This window comes from Aquarana catesbeiana, linkage group LG09 (genome assembly GCF_042186555.1).
Source record: "Aquarana catesbeiana isolate 2022-GZ linkage group LG09, ASM4218655v1, whole genome shotgun sequence".
Taxonomy (NCBI): Eukaryota; Metazoa; Chordata; class Amphibia; order Anura; family Ranidae; genus Aquarana; species Aquarana catesbeiana.
The window spans coordinates 300269002-300293271 of NC_133332.1; the positions used below are offsets into that span (position 1 = coordinate 300269002).

Consider the following 24270-nt stretch of genomic DNA (forward strand, 5'->3'; position numbering starts at 1 on the left):
ACAAGTTTTTGCTAGAAAATTACTTATAACCACCAATTATTATTTTTTTTTTTTTTTTTTTTTTTAGCAAAGACCCTAGGGCAGTGATGGTGAACCTTGGCACCCCAGATGTTTTGGAACTACATTTCCCATGATGCTCAGGCACTCTGCACTGTAGTTGAGCATCATGGGAAATGTAGTTCCAAAACATCCTGGGTGCCAAGGTTCTCCATCACTGCTTTAGGGAATAAAATGTTTGTATGTTGCAATGTCCCACGATATTTGCGCAGCGTTTTTTTCAAAAGCAACGGTTTTTTAAAAAATACACTTTAATGAATTAAAAAACACAAACCACAATATATACCCCCATTTGTTTTCCAAGATATGAAAGATGGTGTTACACAGAGTAAATAGATACCCAACATGTCACACTTTAAAATAGCGCACGCTCGTGGAATGGCGGCAAACTACGGTACTAAGAAACCTCCATAGGCGACGCTTTAAATTTTTTTACAGGTTATCCTTTTAGAGTTACAGAGGAGGTCTCGCGCAAGAATTATTGCTCTTGCTTTAATGCTCGTGGCGATACCTCACGTGTGTGGTGCGAACACCATTTACAGATGCGTGTGCGACCTAAGTGTTCACTTCTGCGTATGAGCACGGATGGGGGGTGCTTTAAATTAATTATTTTTACACTGTCCCTTTAAAAAAAAAAAAAAAAAAGAAGTATGACTTTTATTCCTATTACAAGGAACGTAAACATCTTATGTAATAGAAATAAGGATGACAGGTCCTCTTTATGGAGAGATCTGGGGTCAAAAAGACCCCAAAATTTCTCCTTTACCTTTAAAAAGCACCGTGGACCGGAAGTGACATCACTCAGTCATGACGTCGCTCTGGTCCTCCAAGGTCATAGAGGCGATCTGGTCTCCGTTCGCCTCTGTGACCAGCCAGCCACACCATCAGATCGTTTCTGAGGCCCAAGAAACACCGGTGAACAGCAGGGTGAGGGACTGGGGGACAGAAGTTCCCTTCTGCTTTAAAGAGAAAAAAAAAGTCAGCTGCAGAGCTGTCGCACTTTGAATGACAATTGCGCAGTCATGCAACACTTTACCCATATGACATTTTTATGTGCGCTGATGAGGGACAGCTGTGACAGCACCTGAGGAAAGAAATGCCGAAAACCGCCAAGTTTGTTTACATTGTGGTCAGCTGTGATTGGACACAGCGGATCACATGGTAAAAGGCAGCTGTGATTGGCCCTTTACCCCGATCACAGAGCACACTGGATGCGCGCCACAGTGGTCGCGCAGGGGGGCGTGGATCTGAACTGGACGACCGCGCTGCAGCCGTCATTCAGCTATAGCTCGCTCAAGAAGGGGGTTAACTGGCAATTGCGTGGTCATGCAACACTGTACAGAAAACAAATTTTATATCTTTTTCCCACAAATAGAGCTTTCTTTTGGTGATGTTTGATCACCTCCGGGTTTTTTGATTTGTATTATATAAAGCTACTTTCACACTGGGGCGGGAGGGCGTTAGCGGTAAAGCGCCGCTAGTTCTAGCAGCGCTTTACCGCTGTTATAGCGGCGCTTTTAACCCCTGCTAGCGGCCAAATAAAAAGGGTTAAAAGCGCACGCAAAACACCGCTTTGCAGGCGCTTTGGCAGCGCCGCCCATTGATTTCAATGGGCAGGGGCGGTTTAGGGGTGATGTATACACACCGCTCCTACACTGCCCCAAAGACTCTGCTTGCAGGACTTTTTTTCCCCGTCCTGCAAGCGCACCGCCACAGTGTGAAAGCGCTCGGGCTTTCACAATGGGGTGGATTGAGAGGCGCTTTTCAGGCGCTATTTTTAGCGCAAAAACGCCTGAAAAGCGCCCCAGTGTGAAAGGGGTCTAAAACAAAAAACAAAACAAAAAAAGGAGGACCTAAAATTTGGGGAAAAAAAAACATTTTCTATGTAAAAAAGTATCCAATAAAACATATCCAATAAAATGGAATTTCTTCATAAATTTAGGCCAAAATTTATTCTGCTACATATCTTTGGTAAAAAAAACGAATCCCAACAAGTGTATATTGATTGGTTTGTGTGAACGTTATAGTTATACAGTATATACCATAATTTGTACATCTGACAATTGATCAATCCTGTACTGATGGCCAATCTCATTTCTTGAGGCCCGAAAACACCAGGACAGTACAAATACACCCCCGCCCACCCCCCCATGACCCTTTTTGGAAAGTAGACAGTTTGAGGCATGGTGAGTCTTCCAAATTTGTCAAAAAAAAAAACAAAACAAAACCAAAAAAAAAACACATTTTTGAATTTTTTTTTTTTAACTTTTTATATACTACTGTCACCATTGCAGGACATACTGTCACCATTGCAGTACAGCGTTGTCATTATGACTGGTGTGGCAGTGATCAGAGATACTGACTGATGACAGGTGTAAAAAACAAAATTGACATAATAATAAAAAAAAAAAAAATATTTTACTATTTTTTATTTTTCATCCTGTCATCGGTAGTTCAGTGTCACCATAGTAACACTGTACTTCTCTGGGGGGGGGGGGAGGGGGTGATCTGGGATTTTTTTAATTCTATTCACATTTATTGCTTATCCAGTGATGATCACTGTGTAAGCAATAGTTTTAGCTGTGACCCAAAAGACCCGATGTGTGCCACTCGGGTTCTAAAGTCCCGTACACATGATTTTTCGGATCGTTAGTACGGTGCTTTCGACAGCCGGTTCTGATTTTTCGTACAGCAAAAGCTGGATGTGCAGACTATAAAATTTTAATCGTACGTCAACACTACGTCTGATTTTCGTATAATTAGTACGGTTTTCGTCTGAGTAAAAAAAAAAAAAAAAAAATCGTTAAGAGCAAGACTACGCACACTCAGAAACGAAAGAACACATACAAAACAATTCAACACATTACATCTCTTCCGAAGTTGAATTCTGTCGTATGAGAATTTTTCTATGGCGAGTAACCTCTTCACTTTCGACACGAGACAAGCATGCAACCAAAAAAAACGGACGGACGGTCGTCTGAAAATCTGATCATGTGTATGAGGCTTTAAAAAAAAAGGGGTGCAAGTCCACAATGTCCATGGCTAGACCCCCATACACACTATTAGATTTTCTGCAGATTTTCGTCTTCAGATTTACCAAAACCATGTAGTGCAAGGGTCGGCCTGATTGCATACAAATTGAAACTCTTAAGGTTTGACCTCATATTATATGGTTTTGGTAAATCTGAAGACAAAAATCTGCAGAAAATCTAATAGTGTGTATGGGGCCTTAGAGTGTTGGTTCGGGAGGGAGCTCGTCCCGGCTCCTGTGATCCCTGAATGTGAAGGAAGGTCTTCCTATGGCCGCATGTCTGTACAATCCCTGTAATAGATAAGTGGCAACCTCAGCCTGGACTCCAACCAGGACTCGACCCTGCCAGGGGTGTGGCCCTGGATGGATTCCAGGCTTATCTATTACAGCAGGCGGTCTCAAACTGGCGGCCCTCCAGCTCTTGCGAAACTACAAGTCCCATCATGCCTCTGCCTGTGGGAGTCATGCTTGTAACCGTCAGCCTTGCAATGCCTCCCAGGACTTGTAGTTTCACAACAGCTGGGGGGCCACCAGTTTGTGACCCCCTGTATTACAGGGATTGTACAGACCTGGGACCATAGGGAAACCTTCCTTCACAATAGCTTTAGCTCTCGGGAATGGGTTAACAATTCATGAACAGCTTGCTTATTGTTGTGATCTGTGATTGGCTAAGCTAAATCACATGGTACAGGTACCAAGTGATTGCTTTGGGTCAATCACAGATCGCAACAGCAAGCTGTTCCTGAATGGAAAGCCATTCACAAAAAAGGTTGTTTACATTGTTATCATGTGATCGCTACGACCAATCATAGCGATCACATGATACCCGGATACCGGTAACAGTGACCCGATGGATACATCGCTCACAGGAGGGACACGCTGGGCACTCCTAACCCCCGAGGAGGCTTAGTCACTTTACGTATAGGTGACTGAGCCTGCCTGTGCCGCCCCCCGCCGCAGTATATCTGCAGGAGAGGGGCAACAAATAGTTAAACATCTTACATAAAAAAAAAAAAAAAAAAAAAAATAGGTGTTCTTACCAATGTGTCATCTTGGAGCAAACAGAAAAAAAAGTTGTAGAGAGGGGAGAGAACCTCTTTAAGAGAAACAAGGTCAGACACCGAGATCAACCACCGAAGAAACAGGACCTGCAGGGGAAAACAAAAAGAGAAAAAACGGTCATCTTAAGTGGCGAGATATACATTTTTTATGAGTAGGACTTTAATGAAAGTAGATATAAATCGCTGTTTTTTTCCCCCTTTTTTTGTAAAATATTGTTTTCTTTGTTTTTCATTCTTTTGTTACATCTCAGTTCTGCTGATCTCCTACAAGCTCCATGCCTACATGCACTCCAGCGATGGCTGGGTGACATTCCTCAGTGTGGGTTTCCTGATGGTGACTACAGTTCACCATGCCCCGTGCAATGTACATCTGCACAGTCACTTGTAGTCTGCGCAAAGGAAGCCTGTGTGACAACGCAAGAAGACTGGGATCAAGTGCCAATCACCCTATAAACAGGAAGGGCCTGAATATGTACCACATAAGTTTACCTTTCTGGAAACAAAAGATACAAAATAAAAATGTACAATTTTTGCAAAAAAAAAAAAAAAGTGTGCTTATTTATTCCTACAGTAGGCTGCTGAGCATTGCACCCACGACCAGTGGACCATGGGCGCAATGTCAGGCTCCTGCAGACACGTCCTCCAGGTTCTTTCCTATACCTCTGTACGCAACTACAAGGGCGATCATCAGGGTTCTCATTGAGAACTACATGCCATCTGCTGCTGTGGCAGACGGGACTTGTAGTTTACTCCAGTAAATGAATATAGGAGCTGCATCAATATTAAAACGTGACAGTGGCTGGGGGGGTGGTTTGGAATCCCCCGCCTTCTACATCAAGGGGAGAGAGGGGCAGGTACTGGAACTCATTAAGGCTATGTTTCCACTATTGCAACCCTAAAGTCGCGCGATTTTGATGCAACTTGAAGGCATTCTGTGTATGCTTGAGGTCTATGGACCTCAAGTCGCATCAAAGTGGGATCAAAGTAATGCAGGGACTACTTTGAAGTCGCACAGATATGAACGGTACTCATTGGAAATCATGGGGTACGACTTGTCATGCGACTTTGCAGTCCCAAGTGCATGACAAGTCGCACAAGTGGAAACCGAGCCTTATACCGCGTACACACGAGCGGACTTTACGGCAGACTTTGCCCGGCGGACTTTGACGGACTTTCTGAATGAACGGACTTGCCTACACACAATCAACCAAAGTCCGTCGAATTCGTACGTGATGACGTACGACCGGACTAAAACAAGGAAGTTCATAGCCAGTAGCCAATAGCTGCCCTAGCGTGGCTTTTTGTCCGTCGAACTAGCATACAGACGAGCGGACTTTTCGACCGGACTCGAGTCCGTCGGATAGATTTGAAACATGTTTCAATTCTAAGTCCGTCCAACTTTTGAGAAAACAAAGTCCGCTGGAGCCCACACACGATCGAATTGTCCAATGAAATCCCGTCCGCCGGACAAAGTCTGCTCGTGTGTACGCGGCATTAGTCTCGGTTCACACTATGAACCGCACCGCATTCCTGTACAATTCACATGTGATTCAGTGCGGTGAAATTAGAGCCCCCACACCGGATCACACCAAGGACGTGCGGCTTCAAAAAAAAAAAAAAAAAAAGTTCATGCGACTTGACTGCTACCATTCGATTCGGGATAATTCTGAGGAACATAAGACCAGGTGGTTTTACTGGGACCTTCTCCGTTTCTCGGATGAAAACCTCCACTATATACATAGCTTCAGCTCTGTGCCGGACGCCCATATTGTATGATGTACGCAGACCTTTCTCACTTCCTGAGTGGAACTTTTTCTCCCATATGTGCCCCTCCCCCCCTTTTTTTTTTTTCTTCCCCTCCCCTCTTTTTTTTTTTTTTTTTTTTCCATTTCTGTATTCCCCTCTCTCATTTTAACTTACGAAAAATGTGGTACGTTTTGACCCTAGTGGGATGCCTCGCATCAAACGTCCCCCAAGTTGCAATCATTTTTCTAGTAGATCAGAGGGACTCCTCCCCATTGCGGGGTGGGTGATTACAGACCTTGCCCAAGAGGGCCCCTAGACTTTCATATCTTCGATTCCAGACTGCCTGGGCTGCCTAAATATCTCTGGCTTTACCCTCTGGTAATTGCCTGGGGGGATTTTATCTTGGGCAGGATGTACCCATACAATGACGGTGCATATGTTTTTTTGTATTGATAATATGTTCTGTGAAGTTATTTCAATGTGCATGTCGCATACCACTAAATAAAAAAAAAAAAAAAAAAAAAAAAAAAAAAAAAGGGTGCATGCAATCGGGTTGCATGGTCATTTTGTATCATGTAATGCGGTGCACGCAAAATGCGCTGCGTTTGCGACCGGTGGTTGGGGTATTAACTCTGCACTGACACCCACGGCGGATCGCAAGGGCATTGTGATTGGAACGCGCGTTGGAGTGTGCTTCCTGCACTGCATTAGTGTGAACCTAGGCTAAATGTTACACTTTAAATAAGGGTGTAATATCTAATATGTTCCAAAGGTGAGTTTATGGATTAAAAAAAAAAAGGGGGACTAAAAATGTTCTTTTGGAATTACAATATTTATTGGCATATAACACGCACCCTAATTTTAAGAGGGAAGTTTCAGAAAAAAACAAAACAAAAACATTTTACATTACATTACACAAACCCCCGCACAGTACACAGCACCCCCCCCCCCCTTGCACAGTACACAGCCCCTTTCATTGCACAGCACCCCCCATCCCCCCCCCCACTCCTGGGACAGCCCTGCCAGCGTACTCTAAAGAATCACTGGCAGTTCCTTCTCATAGATCCTTCCTACATTGTGTCACTGTCATTGTAAACCGATGCTTCTAAATACCTCATTAGCTCAGTTCTTTCATGGCCGGTCACGTGACTGCTTTCCGACTCCTCCAATCTAAAGCTACACTCGGAGGAGGAGGAGAGCGGCCAGAAAGAATGGAGCTAATGGAGGTATTTACAGCCGATTTACAATGACACTGACCCAGTGTATGAAGGATCTATGAGAAGGGGCTGGCAGTGATTTTTTTTTTCATCTTTAGAGTATGCTGGCAGGGCTGTCCCAGGGCCAGATGAGACGGGTTGGCCGGCCTGACACCCCCCCCCAATGTGTGGCACCCGGGACAGCTCTCTGCTGATGTCACTGCTGTCAGTCCAGGCACCGCGTAGTCTGGATCCGCCAGATCCCTGGACTGACACCTGGCTCAGCCTCTCAGTGAGAGCCTGAGCCGGCCGACCCCCAACATAGTCCAGCGCTCCAATTAAACAAGGAGGAGCAGAGCAGAGAGCTGTGTTCGATCGCTCGGTTCTCAGTGTAGAGTTGCCGGGGGACCGATGCTACATCCACCTAGGTAAGTACTATTACTAAAAAATAAAAAAAACACAACATACTTCTCTTTTAATGTGGAATGTATGTTCCTTGATAAAGAATCTTTTTTTTTTTTTATCCAGTTATAGGCATATGACACTTTAACATCCACCTAAACACAGTCTTTACCTAGAACGATATATACTGTTACAATACCTGAACATTTGTGGTAGCTTTTCCAGTGCAAAACAGAGACACGGCAGAGATTAAAGTATTTTCAAAAATTTCCGCAGCAGGCACAAGGCTCTTCAGTATGTGTGTGTTCGCATTTTCCACTGAGAAATAAAAATAACATTATGGCCATTAAAACAAGTACAAAAAAAAAATGTAAAAAAAAAAAAAAAAAAAAAATACAGGGATTCCAAATGAACATACATGTGGAAATAAACACAAACAGGTAAATATTAATATATATATATATATATATATATATATATATATATATATATATATATATATAAACACGATGACAGCACACTTGAGACAGGATCGGCCTACCTATGGATGAACAGAAGCAGAACACTTGGGGGTTTCTGGATTACAGGGGGACCTTTTAATTTTTAGGTTCCATGCATCCATGATCAAAAACCACTGAAAAAAAAAAAAGCCAATATTTTGTGTTTTTTTTTTTAGCCAGCGTTTACAAGTGTTTTGGAGCAGTAGCGTTTTTTTGGAAGGAGCAACCAGCCGCCGGTGTCTTTAACAATCGTTGACTAGCTGGTTATTAAGGAGCGGGCCGGGAAGCCAGCTGCCGCATCCTTAACAACGGATGACTCAGCTGTCGGCGGGGTTAAACAACTGCCAGTAACAAGAAAAAAAAAAAATCCCCTCTCAAGTGTCTCTTCTACAGAGAGAATAAGTTCAGAGCTCACAACCTTTCCTCATAACTAATATCCTCCAGACCCTTTATTAGCTTTGTTGCCCTTCTTTGTACTCGCTCCATTTCCAGTACATCCTTCCTGAGGACTGGTGCCCAGAACTGGACAGCATACTCCAGGTGCAGCCGGACCAGAGTCTTGTGGAGCGGGAGAATTACCGTTTTATCTCTGGAGTTGATCCCCTTTTTAATGCCAATATTCTGTTTGATTTGTTTGCAGCAGCTTGGCATTGCATGCTATTGCTGAGCCTATCATCTACTAGGACCCCCAGGTCCTTTTCCATCCTAGATTCCCCCAGAGATTCTCCCCCCAGTCTATAGATTGCATTCATATTTTTGCCACCCAAATGCATTATTTTACATTTTTCTACATTAAACCTCATTTGCCATGTAGTTGCCACCCCATTCATTTGTTCAGATCTTCTTACAAGGTTTCCACATCCTGCGGAGAAGTTATTGCCCTGCTTAGCTTAGTATCATCCGCAAATACAGAGATTGAACTGTTTATCCCATCCTCCAGGTCATTTATGAATATATTAAATAGGATTAGTCCCAGCACAGAACCCTGGGGAACCCCACTACCCACCACTGACCATTCCGAGTACTCCCCATTTATCACCACCCTCTAAACTTTGCAAAATCCAGATGCACCACGTCTCCGGGCCTTCATTTATCTAGATGGCAACTCACTTCCTCATAGAAGGTTAATAGATTGGTTTGGCAAGAATGATTCTTCATGAATCCATGCTGATTACTGCTAATGATACCGTACACATTACTAAAATCTTGTATATAGTCCCTTATCATCCCCTCGAGATGGGTAACTAATATTCCCACCGACACCAATGATGGGGCATTGTTCCTCCCACTGACACTAATGATGGGGCACTATTCCTCCCACCGACACCAATAATGTATTTTTTATTCCCACTAACCACCAAGTCTATTGCATGGTTTACTCCCAATGATGCCAGGGCATTTCTTCTCCCACTAGTTACAGTCCGGCCCCCCTAAAGTGTACACTAGCTACAGTCCGACCCCCCTAGAAGGGCAATAAACTGGAACTTTATTTCGAAAGTTCGGAGACTCCTGGTCTAAGCTATCAAAGTGAAAAATGTATTAGGAAAAACTATGTAAAAATTACCAAGGTTGCCACTAAGAGCCAGCTTGAGAAGAATGTCAATTCCTTCGGCAGGAATCCCTTCAGAGAATCCAACGGTTTCTATTGTTGCAAGATGCTGCTGAAGAAAAGGGTTTCCTCTTGATGTGACTTTGGAAGTAACTAGAAACATAAAAAAAAAAAAAAGCACAGCAACAAAATTTAGCAAAAAGACCCATAGCCGAACAAAGGCACGAGTGACGGTTCAAAAACGTTATACGTACTGCGCTTGAAGTAGGCCAGAGCCTCATCAAAGCGGCGGGCAGTCTGTTCTTCCTTGCTCAATCTGTGCCTAGGCCTCAATGAGGGCGTCTGCATTCCAGGGTCTTCCATCAGTGTCTGCAGGGTGCTTAAAGGAAGGAAATGTAATGCTTAGAAGGGAATAGAGGCACTGGACAATTAGAGTTACTATAAAATAGACTACATCTCAGAAATACAAGTGCAACTCCCAAGTTATGTCTCTTGACAACAGCTTTACACATATATGTGGCAAAATGGCTATGGGCCTTAAAGAATTAAGAATCTTTTTTTTTTTTTTTTTTAGTCCCAAGTCCGTTTAGTACTTTTTCCCATCTCCCTACATGCCCTGTAACACTAGCTGTTGGATAGCGCTCCCCACAAATGGTGCATGGTCGCCCTACAAACGCAGCTAGCAAAGAGACACCTGCCAGGTGAATGGCCGCACTGCAACGCACCTAGCAAAGAGACAGCTACCTGGTGCATTGGCCGCCCTACAACGCAGCTAGCAAAGAGACAGCTACCTGGCGCATGGCCACCCTACAACGCAGCTAGCAAAAGAGACAGCTACCTGGCGCATGGGTGCAGATTTACAGGGGTACAGGTGCTGTGCACCTGGTGTGCATTACAGTAGGAGTTACACAGCTTGTGTGGCCTGGCCTCAAATCAGGGTCCTCGCAGGAGATGGGAGAACATACGCTCAGCCGTCGCCGCTGAGGAAGTCCCGCCCACGTTGAGGGACGTAACGCGTACGGCATTGTGTACGTGCTCCGATCGTGACGTCACCCGCTCTCCGCTCGTCCATCCTGTATGGGACATCCACTCCATCCATGCTTTTATCCCTCGCACTGGGGCACAGTGCATTGTAATGTGAGTTATCCTGCATTTCTTATTAAAGTATTTTGAGTATCATTCAGAGAGCACTAGATTCTCCTTAATCTTTTACATGTGAATACTGCCTGTATGCTGGTTACTGAAAGCTGTTATTGAAAGCTGTTGCTGCTGATGCTTCATCGTGTATACATCTCCTCCTGGTATTATCCCTGTAAGGGAATCGCTGTTTTGACCTGACTGATTCACTCAGGGGTCCATCTATTGAGGTGAGCGGCTAGTATCACCGAAGGTGGAGGTCCACGTGTGTCACCACAGTCACCCTGCCATTTTCTCTTGTCACTGGAGTCACTGGAGGAATCACCGGAATTTGCCTGCAATTTGTTTACATTGGACTTTTAGTTTATTACTTTTTATTTATTTTATGCGCTGTACTGCTCTTTTCTTCATGCTATTTTTTGGGATTTGATAAATTTACCCTCAGTATCATAGCTGCTGTTTAGCTAGGTTTTGTGGTTTGCGCTGGTTGACCTTGTCTATAATAGCAAGTAGCATATCATAAGAAGAGCAAACGCCGCAGCAAGGTCTTGTGTTGCCTGGCCTCAACTCCCAGGTTCATGCAGATAGCACATTGCAGGGGGTGGGTGAACACAACAGAAGGTCTTGTGGCCTGGCCTTACCTCAGAATGGATGTAGGTAGCACATTGTGAGGGGTGCAGGAACACAAAAGGCGGCCTTGTGTGGCCTGGCTTCAATTCCAGATCCAGGCAGGTAGCACATCGCAGGCAGGAGAGAACACAAAAGGAAGGTCTTCTGTGGCCTGACCCCAACTCCAGGTCCATGAGGGTAGCACATTGCAAGAGGGAACACAGCACAAATGTCTTCTGTGGACTGACCTCAACTCTGCATCCATGCAGGTAGCGCATCGCAGGAGAGAACACAAAAGGAAGGTCTTCTGTGGCCTGACCCCAACTCCAGGTCCATGAAGGTAGCACATTGCAGGAGGGAACACAACAAAAATGTTTTCTGTGGCCTGGCCACCTCAACTCTGGGTCCACACAGGTAGCACACATAGCAGGAAGGTCTTGTATGGCCTGGTCTCAATTAGAGGTCCATGCAGGTAGCACGTTGCAGGTGGGGAACATAGCACAGAGGTCTCTTGTGTGGCCTGGCCTCCACGCTGGGTCCATGTAGGTAGCACATCGTAGAATGGGAACACATCACTAAGGTCTTGTGTGGCCTGGCCACCTCAACTCCTGGTCCATGCAGGTGGCACATTGCAGGAGGTGGGGAAACACAGCAGGAAGGTCTTGTGTGGCCTGGCCTCAAGCATTTGTAAAGGGTAATAAACATGCTATTCTTACCTGCTCTGTGCAATGGTATTGCACAAAGTGGCCCCGAACTTCCTCTTCTGGGGTCCCCCGCTGGCGCACTTTACTCCTCTTCTCAGGAGAGAGAATACAGCAGAAAGGAGTTGAGGCCAGGCCACACGAGACCTGGTCCATGCAGGTAGCACATCGCAGGAGGCACTTTGTGTGCCCTGGCCTCCTCAACTCCAGGTCCATATAGGTAGCATTATCGAAGGGGTGGAGGAACACAGCAGGAAGGTCTTGTCTGGCCTGGTCTCAACTTCATGTTCATGTAGGTAGAACATCACAGGGGATGGGGGAACACAGCACGAAGGTCTTGTGTGGTCTGGCCTGAACTCCAGGTCCATGCAGGTAGCACATTGCAGAAGGAGAACATAACAGGAAGTAATTGTGTGCCCTGGCCTCCTCAACTCCTGGTTAACACAGGTAGCATATTGGAGGGGGTGCAGGAACACATCACAAGGGTCTTGTGTGGTCTGGTCTCAAATCTGGGTCCATGCAAGTAGCACATCGCAGAAGGGGAACACAACAGGAAGGATTTGTGTGCCCTGGCCTCAACTCCTGGTCCATATAAGTAGCATTATCGAAGGGGTGGAGGAACACAGCAGGAAGGTCTTGTGTGGCCTGGCCTCAAAGCAGTTGTAAAGGGTAATAAACATGTTATTCGTACCTGCTCTGTGCAACGGTATTGCCCAAAGTGGCCCCGAACTTCCTCCTGTGGGGTCCCCCACTGGTGCTCTTCGCTACTCTTCTTAGGAGAGAGAATACAGCAGAAAGGTCTTGTGTGGCCTGGCCTCAAATCCTGGTCCATACATTGCAGGGGGTGGGGTAACAAAGCAGAAGGTTCTTGCCTGGCCTGGTCTATGTGGGTAAAACATTGCAGGGGTTGGGGTAACAAATCACAAAAGGTCTTGTGTGGTCTGGCCTCAAATCAAGGTTCACGCAGGTGGCACATTACAGAAGGGGAACACAACAAAGAAATTGCGTGCCCTGGCCTCCTCAACTCCTGGTCCATACAGGTATGATATTGGGGAGGGTGGGGTAACAAAGCAGAAAGGTCTTGTCTGGCCTGGTCTCAACTCCAGGTCCGTGTAGGTAGAATATCGCAGGGGGTTGGGGGAACAAATCACGAAGGTTTTGTGTGATCTGGCCTGAACTCCAGGTAGCCCATTGCAGAAGGGGAACACATCTCGAAGGTCTTGTGTGGCCTGGCCTCAGATCTGGGTCCATGCAGGTAGCACATCGCAGGAGGGGAACACAACAGGAAAGAATTGTGTGTCCTGGCCTCCGCAACTCCTGGTCCATATAGGTAGCATTATCAGAGGGGTGGAGGAACACAACAGGAAGGTCTTGTCTGGCCTGGTCTCAACACCAGGTCCACGTAGGTAGAACATCACAGGGGGTGGGGGAACACAGCACGAAGGTCTTGTGTGGTCTGGACTGAACTCCAGGTCCATGTAGGTAGAACATCACAGGGGGTGGGGGAACACAGCACGAAGGTCTTGTGTGGTTTGGACTGAACTCATGTAGGTAGAACATCATAGGGAGTGGGGGAACACAGCACAAAGGTCTTGTGTGGTCTGGCCTGAACTCCAGGGCCATGTAGGTAGCTCATCATAGAGGGTGGGGAACAGAGCATGAAGGTCTTGTGTTGTCTAGCCTGAACTCCAGGTCCATGCAGATAGGACATCATAGGGGGTGGGAGAGCAGAGCATGAAGGTCTTGTGTGGTCTAGCCTGAAGTCCAGGTCCATGCAGGTAGGACATCATAGGGGGTGGGGGAGCAGAGCATGAAGGTCTTGTGTGGTCTAGGCTGAAGTCCAGGTCCATGCAGGTAGGACATCATAGGGGGTGGGGGAGCACAACACGAAGGTCTTGTGTGGTCTAGCCTGAACTCCAGGTCCATGCAGGTAGGACATCATAGGGGGTGGGGGAGCACAGCACGAAGGTCTTGTGTGGTCTGGCCTGAACTCCATGTCCATGTAGGTAGAACATCACAGGGGGTGGGGGGAACACAGCACGAAGGTCTTGTGCGGTCTGGACTGAACTCCAGGGCCGTGTGATGATCACAAGAGGCACCCTTTACACCTGGGGTGCACAAAGGTAGCATCATCTCAGAATGGGTAGCAGGAATCCTCGGGTGGGTGAAGGAACTGGGTGCATCGCAAGTCCACACAAGCAGGTAGAAGTCAGGAAGCCCCGGGCAGGTCGCAGGGTCCTGGCTGCAGCCCAGGTCCACACCGGCAGCCTTGTGTTTTCCATTAGACGCCCCTCTGCCCCTCACTCAGTTGCTGGGGTGCAATACTGTGACCAGGACAACCTAATGCCTGGTGGAAGGGGTGGTCAAGCACTTTGTCTCTGGGCTCCTACTGGAAAGTGGGGGCTGCACCGAGCCCACCGGGAGACAACGCAGCACCAGAGAGGAGGAAATCTGCAACCTTCAGGAGGGCGCCCCGCATGCAGGTGGTTACGGCGGTGCGCTTGTGCCGCACTGCGGGGCAGGCGCACAGCCCGCCGTTTTACCAGTGAAGTAATGAGTCATTTATAACCAGTTGCACCACAACGCATGCGCACAGGTTGCTATATGTAGGACACGTTTTATATAGCTGCGTTTATATGCAAAAATTGCAATTTTTTTTCCCCACAATGCACCAAAACACGCAGCCCGTTACTAGACGCATCCACACATCCTGCGTGCCAAAACCGTGCGATATTGATGTATATAAAGACGCACGTATGGGGTGAACGGAGCCTAATGCATGCAAACACAACACCAATATATGAATATTAGTATAATATCTAATATAATGAGGATATCCCACACACAGACCTGTTATAGTATATAGATATATATCACTTCCTTGTGTCCCCTGACTGACCCCCTTCTCCCCCTCCCCCTCTGCCCCCCACACCGACAAGGATAAAACACACCCCGACCAACCCCCCCCCTCCCCTCCGAGTCCGCACCACAACCGCCCCGCCTCATTATAGGAATAGAATAACACTTATTACCGTAACGTTCGGTACCGCACAGCGACTACATTCAGACAGGACCCGCCGAACTGTACAAGGGAGCTGATTGGGCGAAAGGAGAGCGCTTCCGGGTCACGTGATAGGACCAACCAATGAGGGCAAGGGAGAGAGAGAGGGCGGAAGATTCAAACCCAACCCAGGTAGATTGGGAGCTCTCAGCTATTTCTATATAAAACCTCTGAGGGGTGTGTGTGTGTGTGTATATCCCCTCACTGTATTCATATACTATATATATATATATATATATATATTTCCCGCTCACTGTATTCATATACTCTATATATATCCCCCTCACTGTATTCATATACTATATATATATATATATATATACCCCTCACTGTATTCATATACCATATATATATATATATATATACCCCTCACTGTATTCATATACTATATATATATATATATATATATCTATCCCCCTCACTGTATTCATATACTATATATATATCCCCCTCACTGTATTCATATACTATATATATATATATCCCCCTCACTGTATTCATATACTATATATATATATATATATATATATATATATACCCCTCACTGTATTTATATACTACTGTATTCATATACTATATATATATATATATATATATATACCCCTCACTGTATTCATATACTATATATATATCCCCCTCACTGTATTCATATACTACATATATATATATCCCCCTCACTGTATTCATATACTACATATATATATATCCCCCTCACTGTATTCATATACTATATATATATATCCCCCTCACTGTATTTATATACTATATATATATATATCCCCCTCACTGTATTCATATACTATATATATATATATATATATATATCCCCCTCACTGTATTTATATACTATATATATATATATATACACAGTATCTCACAGAAGTGAGTGCACCCCTCACATTTTTGTAAATCTTTTCTTCTATCTTTTCATGTGACAACACTGAAGAAATGACACTTGTCTACAATGTAAAGTAGTGAGTGTACAGCTTGTATAACAGTGTAAATTTGCTGTCCCCTCAAAATAACTCAACACACAGCCATTAATGTCTAAACCGCTGGCAACAAAAGTCAGTACACCCCTAAGTGAAAATGTCCACATTGGGCCCAATTAGACATTTTCCCTCCCCGGTGTCATGTGACTCGTTAGTCTTGCAAGGTCTCAGGTGTGAATGGGGAGCAGGTGTGTTAAATTTGGTGTTATCGCTCTCACTCTCTCATACTGGTCACTGGAAGGTCAACATGGAACCTCATGGCAAAGAACTCTCTGAGGATCTGAAAAAAAGAATGCTGTCCTTGGCTACGTTGCTCTTCCTTACATACAGTGAAGGAGTGAGTGTAGCCACCCTAATGCCCCGTACACACGATCGGACATTCCGACAACAAAATCCATGTTTTTTTTTCCGACAGATGTTGGCTCAAACTTGTCTTGCCTACACACGGTCGCACAAAGTTGGTTCGGAAATTCCGATCGCCAAAAACGCGGTGACGTACAGCACGTATGACGAGCCGAGAAAAATGAAGTTCAATAGCCAGTGCATCTCCTTCTGCTTGATTCCGAGCATGCATGGAACTTTGTGCGTCGGAATTTCCAACAAAGGATTTTGTTGTCGGAAAATTTGAGATCCAGATCTGAAATTTTGTGCAACGGAAATTCCGATGGAAAATGTCCGACGGAGCCCACACACGGTCGGAATTTCCGTCAAAAAGGCTCCCATCGAAACATTTTTCCATAAGAAGGAAGTTTCTTACTGGCCGGATCACAAGGTAAAAAAAAAGGAAAGAAAGCCTAAATAAGAAAACCAATGCAGCCAACACATCGAAAGATGGGTAAGCTGCAATACTTTAAAATTTTTGATTCTGGGTTTAAAACCGCTTTAAATAAAGCCTTGATGAATCAGCGATTTTTCAGGCTCTCTCCACGGCCGCGCCGTTCTTCAGTCTTTCCAGATGGGATTTTTCTCCCTACAATCTACACAAGGACTCTTCGGGTTTTTCAGGTCTTTCGATATCTCCAGGTCCTGGAGAAGGTTCACTAGTATGCTTGTGCCCCTATTCTGGGCCTTGTTGAGATATATATTTGTTAGATGATATGGCATTATAGTGGGGTTGCCCACCCTTGGTTTTGTTTTGTTTTTTAGTTACATTTTTATATAATCCTTGAGGATTATATTTGAAAAAAAAAAAAAAAGCAACAACTTTTTTTTGTTACTTTTTCCATTTTTTGTTTACTTTATGTGGCCAGGAAAATTGTTAAAAAATAATCCCAGGTATGGATATTTTCACATAGTTACATTGTTTCGGTTTGGACCAACATAACTATGCATATCCCATACCTGTGGGATCCCTTTAAGAACAGGGGTTCTTAACATGGGGACCCCCTAAGTGATCCATGAATGGGTTTCAGGGGGTTAGTGAGGGTCAGATTAAAAAAAAAAAAAAAAATTTCCACTCCATATACAGCCCCTCTTCCCTTATCCCATTCACTGGTTTTCTATTGAAAAAATTAAAGAAAACGCACCCTGAAACTGCTTATAGCGCCCACCGCCAAGCGTCTCTTTACTCATCGTTGGACCATGTTTTCCATTTAAATGTGTTTCATTGTGTGTGGGGGGGGGGGGGGGGATCCATAGCTTTCATCAGAGTCTCACAGGAGGAGTCTGTGGTTATGAACCATTGCTCTAGAGGCTGGAAATCACTGTAGTAGGCACCGCTACCCCAGTGATCCCCACTAGCTTCCATGACCCATGCTGAGTGGCTGCTCTCCAGCATCTTAAACACAGGAGGTCGGCTGCTGGGCATGGGTGCCATTCAGAGATCGCTTTGCAAAAGAGCGCAAAGAGTTCTCTGATTGGACTTAGGTGGAGAGGTGGGGCAGTCATTTCCCGCTCTCCACCTCATCCAATCGGTAAACGCTTTGCACTCATTTAGAAAGGGCATAGCATTCACTGAATGGCATCTGTGCCCAGCGGCTGTCCTGCGGTGTTCACAATGCAGCAGAGCACAGTCATTCGGCAAGTGACCCGGAAGCTTGTGGAGATCACTGAAGAAGCGGTGTAGTAACAGTGTCTACTACAGTGATTTCCATCTTCTAGAGCAGTGGTCTCCAAACTGTGACCAAGGGGCCAGATGTGGCCCTTTGCTTGCCTTTATCTGGCCCTTTGGGCCCTAATTCGTCCGCGGACACCAATGATGGGGCTCTATTCCTCACAATCACACCAACTTTGAGGGGGGCTATTCCTCAACTGACAGCAACGATGCAGGGGCTACTCCTCTCACTCACATCAATGATTAAGGGACTGTTCTACCCACTGACACCAACGATGAAGGGACTATTCATCTCACTGACACAAGTGATGGGGCACTAATACTCCCAATGAAACCAATGATTAGAGAATATTCCTTCCAATGAAACTAATGATAAGGCACTATTCCTCCCACTGACACCAGTGATGGGGCACTATTCCTCCCACTGATACCAATGATGAGGCACTATTCCTCCCACTGATACCAATGATGGGACACTATTCCTCCCACTGACACCAATGATGGGACACTATTCCTCCCACTGACACCAATGATGGGGCACTATTCCTCCCACTGATACCAATGTTCAGACATTATTCTTTCCAATGATACCAAAGATGGGCCACTATTCCTCCCACTGATACCAATGATGGGGCACTATTCCTCCCACTGACACCAATGATGAGGCACTATTCTTCCCACTGATACCAATGTTCAGACATTATTCTTTCCAATGATACCAAAGATGGGCCACTATTCCTCCCACTGACACCAATGATGGGGCACTATTCCTCCCACTGATACCAATGATGAGGCACTATTCCTCCCACTGATACCAATGATGGGACACTATTCCTCCCACTGACACCAATGATGGGACACTATTCCTCCCACTGACACCAATGATGGGGCACTATTCCTCCCACTGATACCAATGTTCAGACATTATTCTTTCCAATGATACCAAAGATGGGCCACTATTCCTCCCACTGACACCAATGATGGGGCACTATTCCTCCCACTGATACCAATGATGGGGCACTATTCCTCCCACTGATACCAATGATGGGGCACTATTCCTCCCACTGACACCAATGATGAGGCACTATTCTTCCCACTGATACCAATGTTCAGACATTATTCTTTCCAATGATACCAAAGATGGGCCACTATTCCTCCCACTGACACCAATGATGGGGCACTATTCCTCCCACTGATACCAATGATGGGGCACTATTCCTCCCACTGATACCAATGATGAGGCACTATTCCTCCCACTGATACCAATGTTCAGACACTATTCTTTCCACTGATACCAATGAAGGGGCACTATTCCTCCCGCTGACACCAAAGATAGGGCACTATTCTGTGCTCTGACACCATTTTCTACTCCCACTGGCCACAGTCTGGCCCCCTAAAGTTGGAGGGGCAGTAAACTGGCCCTCTGTTTCGAAAGTTTGGAGACCCTTGTTCTAGAGGAATCCCACAAGTATTGGAATGTGCATAGTTACAATGGTCCGAACCTGGAATTCTTCTTTTCAAGACAAACGTCAATGTCAAACTTCAATCAATGTCTGAGGCTCATTTGGAGACAGTGGCATCGCTATGGGGGTGCAGGGAGTAATGCCCGCACCTGGGTAGCACCTGCCAGAGGGGTGACACCATGGTTGCCAACCATCCGTAAAAAAAATATGGTTGCGGGAAGACTGGGCTCAAACAGGCAGGCGCATGCGCAGTGAGTCAGTGACGTCATGGCGCTGCCTGGCGCCATGTTTGAATGAATGGCAGCACGGCAGTGGGCACGCCTCCCGAGTCCCAACCCGGAGACCAGATCCCGGCCCACCATCCCACCACCATGCCACTGTGAGCAGTACAGACATGGAGTCCTGGAGACTGGACCCCTGCCCTGCACCATCCACCCATGGCTACTGGAGACTTCCACCACACCACTGTGAACATGGCCACACGGAGTGCCAGAGACCGGATCCCCACACCTTCCATCCATGGCTGCTAGAGACTCCCATGCCACTGTGAGAACGGCTATGGCCGCAACCTCTGACCATCTCTTGTATTCCCTCTCAGTATCTGACCATTTCTTGAATCATGTCTGGCGGGGGGGTAGCGTGACTCCATGTTTTACGGCACTGAGTGACACCAAACCTAATAACCCCACTGCTTGCCGAGCGGCCAAGAAAGCGACAATTTGTGTCCTGAGCTTACATTACATACAGTATCAGGAAATCAAGTCAACTTCCAAGAGGTCTTCAACAGCACATCCCAGTGCTCTTTTTGGATAATGGGAGTCCGCATTGTGCAAGGAGTAAGGAGGTAGTGTTGGATAAACATACATTCATTGACAGAGTTGCGCTAATAAAATTACTTCTAAAAAAATGAAACACCAGTGACAAAAAAAAAGTATAAAATTAAAAAGTCCAAATGTGATGGAAAAGGTTCTTTCACAGTATCCACGCCATCCACCACCTTATAGTGTGTAAGCCTTCCACCATCACCTCCACCTGTGAATGAAGCGCTTGCTTACCAGCTTGCACAGACCTCCTATCACGGAAGGTCAGTGACACTTGTGGCTCTATACCCAGCCAGGGCCTTTACCATCCGAGAGACCTCTTAGGGCATGTGGATCCACCACCTAGGCGACGTTATCACAGGAGATCCCCAAAATATAAAAATCTTGCCATAGTATAAAATCCCTAAAAGTTGTACTCAGAGCTTATAAATGTACACACTGACATCAAGAAGGATAAAAAAAATTGCATAGGAAACAAACACATAAGCCGGCCGGCTAGATCGCTGCACCTGTACTTCCGGGATTCGTCAGCACGTTGCTCCGCCCTACGCGTTTCCTCATAAGATTACGTCGTCCAGGGCACCCGGTGCTGGATCAACGAACGTTCCAAACGTATTAAAATCCACAAAGCTCAACATGTTTCAGAGCATACATTGCTCCCTCTTCAGAAGTCTCATGAAGACTGGAAAAAAAAAACATAATCTGTGCTGCAATTGGCTGAAGTAAAATTGCTTTGGATTCAACAACTGTGTCTTATTGAAGAGATAAGCCGCCTGCAGATGGTGCCAAGTCAACAGGTGACTATACTCTCCAGACAGACTGGGTCTAAGGAGGTATGTCAACGCTTAAACTTGGCCAAGTGTGCTTTTGATTGAACTTCAGGCCTGTAGGTGGAATGTGATTGCAGGGCAGTAATGATGCTCGCTCCCTTTTGGAACATGGGAGATGTGATAACCAGGGGATTGTCATGTGGCTTGCTGGACAGCAGTGCAGAATTAGCACTAAATTAGAAGACATCAGCTGACAGCCAGGCACATAATTTACTATACATTTATATAGCTCTGATTTATTCTACTTTGCTGTTGAATTAATAATATAGTTCTTATTACACATTTATGCACTGTATAGAGAACACTGAATCATTCATATTGGTCTCCGGCACAGAAGACCTAATTATCTTTATTCTTATTGTGGGATTAAATATGGCTGGGTAGCAGATGTTATGTATAGGAGGTGATCAAAGACAGCAGCAGTGCTACTGAGGGCTACTTCCAGTGAGTGATTTAATTGATCTTGTGTAGGGGGTGGGGCAGTCTGGCATAGTCAGACGTAAATGTGACCAACAGAGCACACTGTAGAGTGACCGCCCCCCCCCCCCGGCTCGGTTTTTGTGGCATTACGCTCTCTCCGCAATCGATCCTGTCCAAGCACCACAGTGGCCAACTGTCAGAAACCATGAAATCAGGCCGAGACAGAAACACAGTTAAATCACACTTGTTTAATAATAAAAGTAAAAAGAACAACATGTAGTCAAAGCATAGCCAAAGTTCAGTAACCGGAACGAATAGTCAGCCAAGCCAGAAGTCAGGGATCAATGTAGTGGAACAGCAAGCAGAATATGGAACCAGAAGGGATGTCAGCAAAGCAAGTCTTGAACAGGATCGCAGGAGATAGTCGCTGTGATGTTGACCGAGGCGAAGGCAGAGCTTAAGCAGGCAGGACTGACGAGCAGGATATCAACAGCTGAGTAACTGTGGAGAGGTGGGAGCTGGCAATTAGCGGCCAGCTCAGAGAAGGAAGGGCTGAGCCCAGCCCTGACACCAACGTGGGCTTCTGGCTTGGCTAAAGCAAAGGATCTGGTACTTGGCATGCGTTCTAAGTTCCGGGGCCCTTTTGCTCCACTCAAGCCAGACACATTTACATGTGTACAGTGTACAGAGGAAATGCACCCTACTGGCCACAACCACTGCTTGGGGCAAACATCATCAACAATGTGTCATTAGTGGTGCCTGATGTTCACATGACAGCCCTGAATGAGTCATTATGTGGTACGGGTAGGGTTGCCACCTGTCCGGGATTCACCCGGACAGTTCGGGTTTTGAATCATGCGTCCGGGTTTCAGACCACCTGAAACCCGGACACATTATTCAGACAGGACTATGGCTTCCCAGCAGGGTTGTTGGCTGTAGTTGTCTGTTACACTCTCTTTCACACTGCCCAAAGCCAGCACTAACATCCCCCCCCCCTAGACGGGAGAAGAGGGAAGGCTTGATCTGCTCCTCTCCCCCCCCCCCACCCCTTTGTATGTGCCCACACTGCAATCCCCGGCGCTGTGCCTCAGGAAAGGGAAGTGGGGGTGCGAAATTTGAAGCCTAGCAGCCGCAGATACATCTGGACGAGAGGTGCTGACAACCGAGGGGTGAGTGAGCTCACCATCCATCCCTGTCTGTGACTGAAGTCTCCCCCCCCCTCCCCTCTTCTCTCTCCTGCCTCTAAGTGCGTAGACTAAGGTAAATCAGGGTTCTCAGAGCACCCCTTACATCAGAGTTCCCCTTTACATTAAAGTCCACAGAGCTCCCCCTTAAAGTGTAAGTGGGAACTCTGATGTAAAGGGGGCTCTAGAAACACTAAATAAAGGGGAATACAGGAAACTCTGATGTAAGTGGGGCTCTGGTTACCAGAAACATCTTTACACCGGAGTTCCCCTTTACATCAGAGGGCGCAGTGTTCCCCCTTACATTAGAGTCCTCTCCGCACAGAGTTCTCAGCGTTCCTCCTTAAATCAGGGGTCCCAGAGCATCCCTTATGTCTCCCTTACATCAGAGTCTGCAGAGTCCCCCCTTTCAGTGTAAGGGAACTCTGCGAGTTCAGATGTAAAAGAGGAAACTCTGAGGATTCAGATGAAAAGGGGAAATCTGTGGACTCTCTGTGGAACCAAGGATGCTAGGCATCAGGGGCTGCCTTTGTTCAAACAACCATTGGCTGCCAGGCGTTTGAGCCTGCTGGCGTCCTAGCAACTAAGAATGCTAATTACATACTACTGAAGTTTGCATGTTGGTCCTGAATGAGTCATTCATGTGGCTCAGGGCATGCAATGTCAGCCTCCTGCGTCCTAGAAACCAAGGATGCTAGACAGCAGGAGCAGTATGTGTCCAGGTGTCCAAGGATGCTAGACAGCAGAGGCCACCTGCATCCTAGCAACCAAAGGACACAAGTCATTAGTGCCTGCCTGCGTCCTAGCAACCACAGGCTTTTGGGCCTGCCTTTGCCCTAGCAACCATGGGCGCTAGACAGCATCCAATGGGGAACATGTACGCTGTAAGCTGTAGGCATGTAAATTTTAGGACAAATGTTTGTCTATGTACAGCATGAAATACAGCTCCATATGCAACTGCAACCTAATTTTTTTTTAACACTGGTGAACATAGAATATCATGCTGCCCAGCGCAGCTGTCTATTTGTATATTGCTTTTTTATGATATACAGTATCTCACAAAAGTGAGTACACCCCTTACACTTTTTGTAAATATTTTATTCTATCTTTTCATGTGACAACACTGAAGAAATGACACTTTGCTACAATGTAAAGTAGTGAGTGTACAGCTTGTATAACAGTGTAAATTTGCTGTCCCCTCAAAATAACTCAACACACAGCCATTAATGTCTAAACCGCTGGCAACAAAAGTGAGTACACCCCTAAGTGAAAGTGTCCGAATTGGGCCCAATTAGCCATCTTCCCTCCCCGGTGTCATGTGACTCGTTAGTGTTACAAGATCTCAGGTGTAAATAGGGAGCAGGTGTGTTAAATTTGGTGTTATCGCTCTCACTCTCTCACACTGGTCACTGGAAGTTCAATATGTTACCTCATGGCAAAGAACTCTCTGAGGATCT

At 45.9% G+C, this 24270-nt stretch overlaps 1 protein-coding gene across 1 annotated transcript; it reads right to left on the reverse strand.

Moving 5' to 3' along the window:
• Positions 1-3971: 3971 nt before the first annotated feature.
• LOC141107307 (centromere protein I-like) lies at positions 3972-15092 on the reverse strand. The gene is made up of 5 exons (XM_073597998.1): positions 15022-15092; positions 9797-9921; positions 9558-9695; positions 7693-7811; positions 3972-4236 (listed from the first exon to the last, which is right to left on the reverse strand). The coding sequence occupies exons 2-5, from the start codon at positions 9903-9905 to the stop codon at positions 4087-4089; spliced, it is 516 nt and encodes a 171-aa protein (XP_073454099.1). The 5' UTR covers positions 9906-9921; positions 15022-15092; the 3' UTR covers positions 3972-4086.
• Positions 15093-24270: the final 9178 nt, after the last annotated feature.

Excerpts from the sequence above, each read along its gene's own strand:
- LOC141107307 (XM_073597998.1), bottom strand. The coding sequence starts at position 9,905 with ATGGAAGACCCTGGAATGCAGACGCCCTCATTGAGGCCTAGGCACAGA. Across the intron at positions 9,696-9,796 it reads TCTGGCCTACTTCAAGCGCA|TTACTTCCAAAGTCACATCA; the intron begins GTACGTATAACG and ends TTATGTTTCTAG. Across the intron at positions 7,812-9,557 it reads GGCTCTTAGTGGCAACCTTG|TGGAAAATGCGAACACACAC; the intron begins GTAATTTTTACA and ends TTTATTTCTCAG.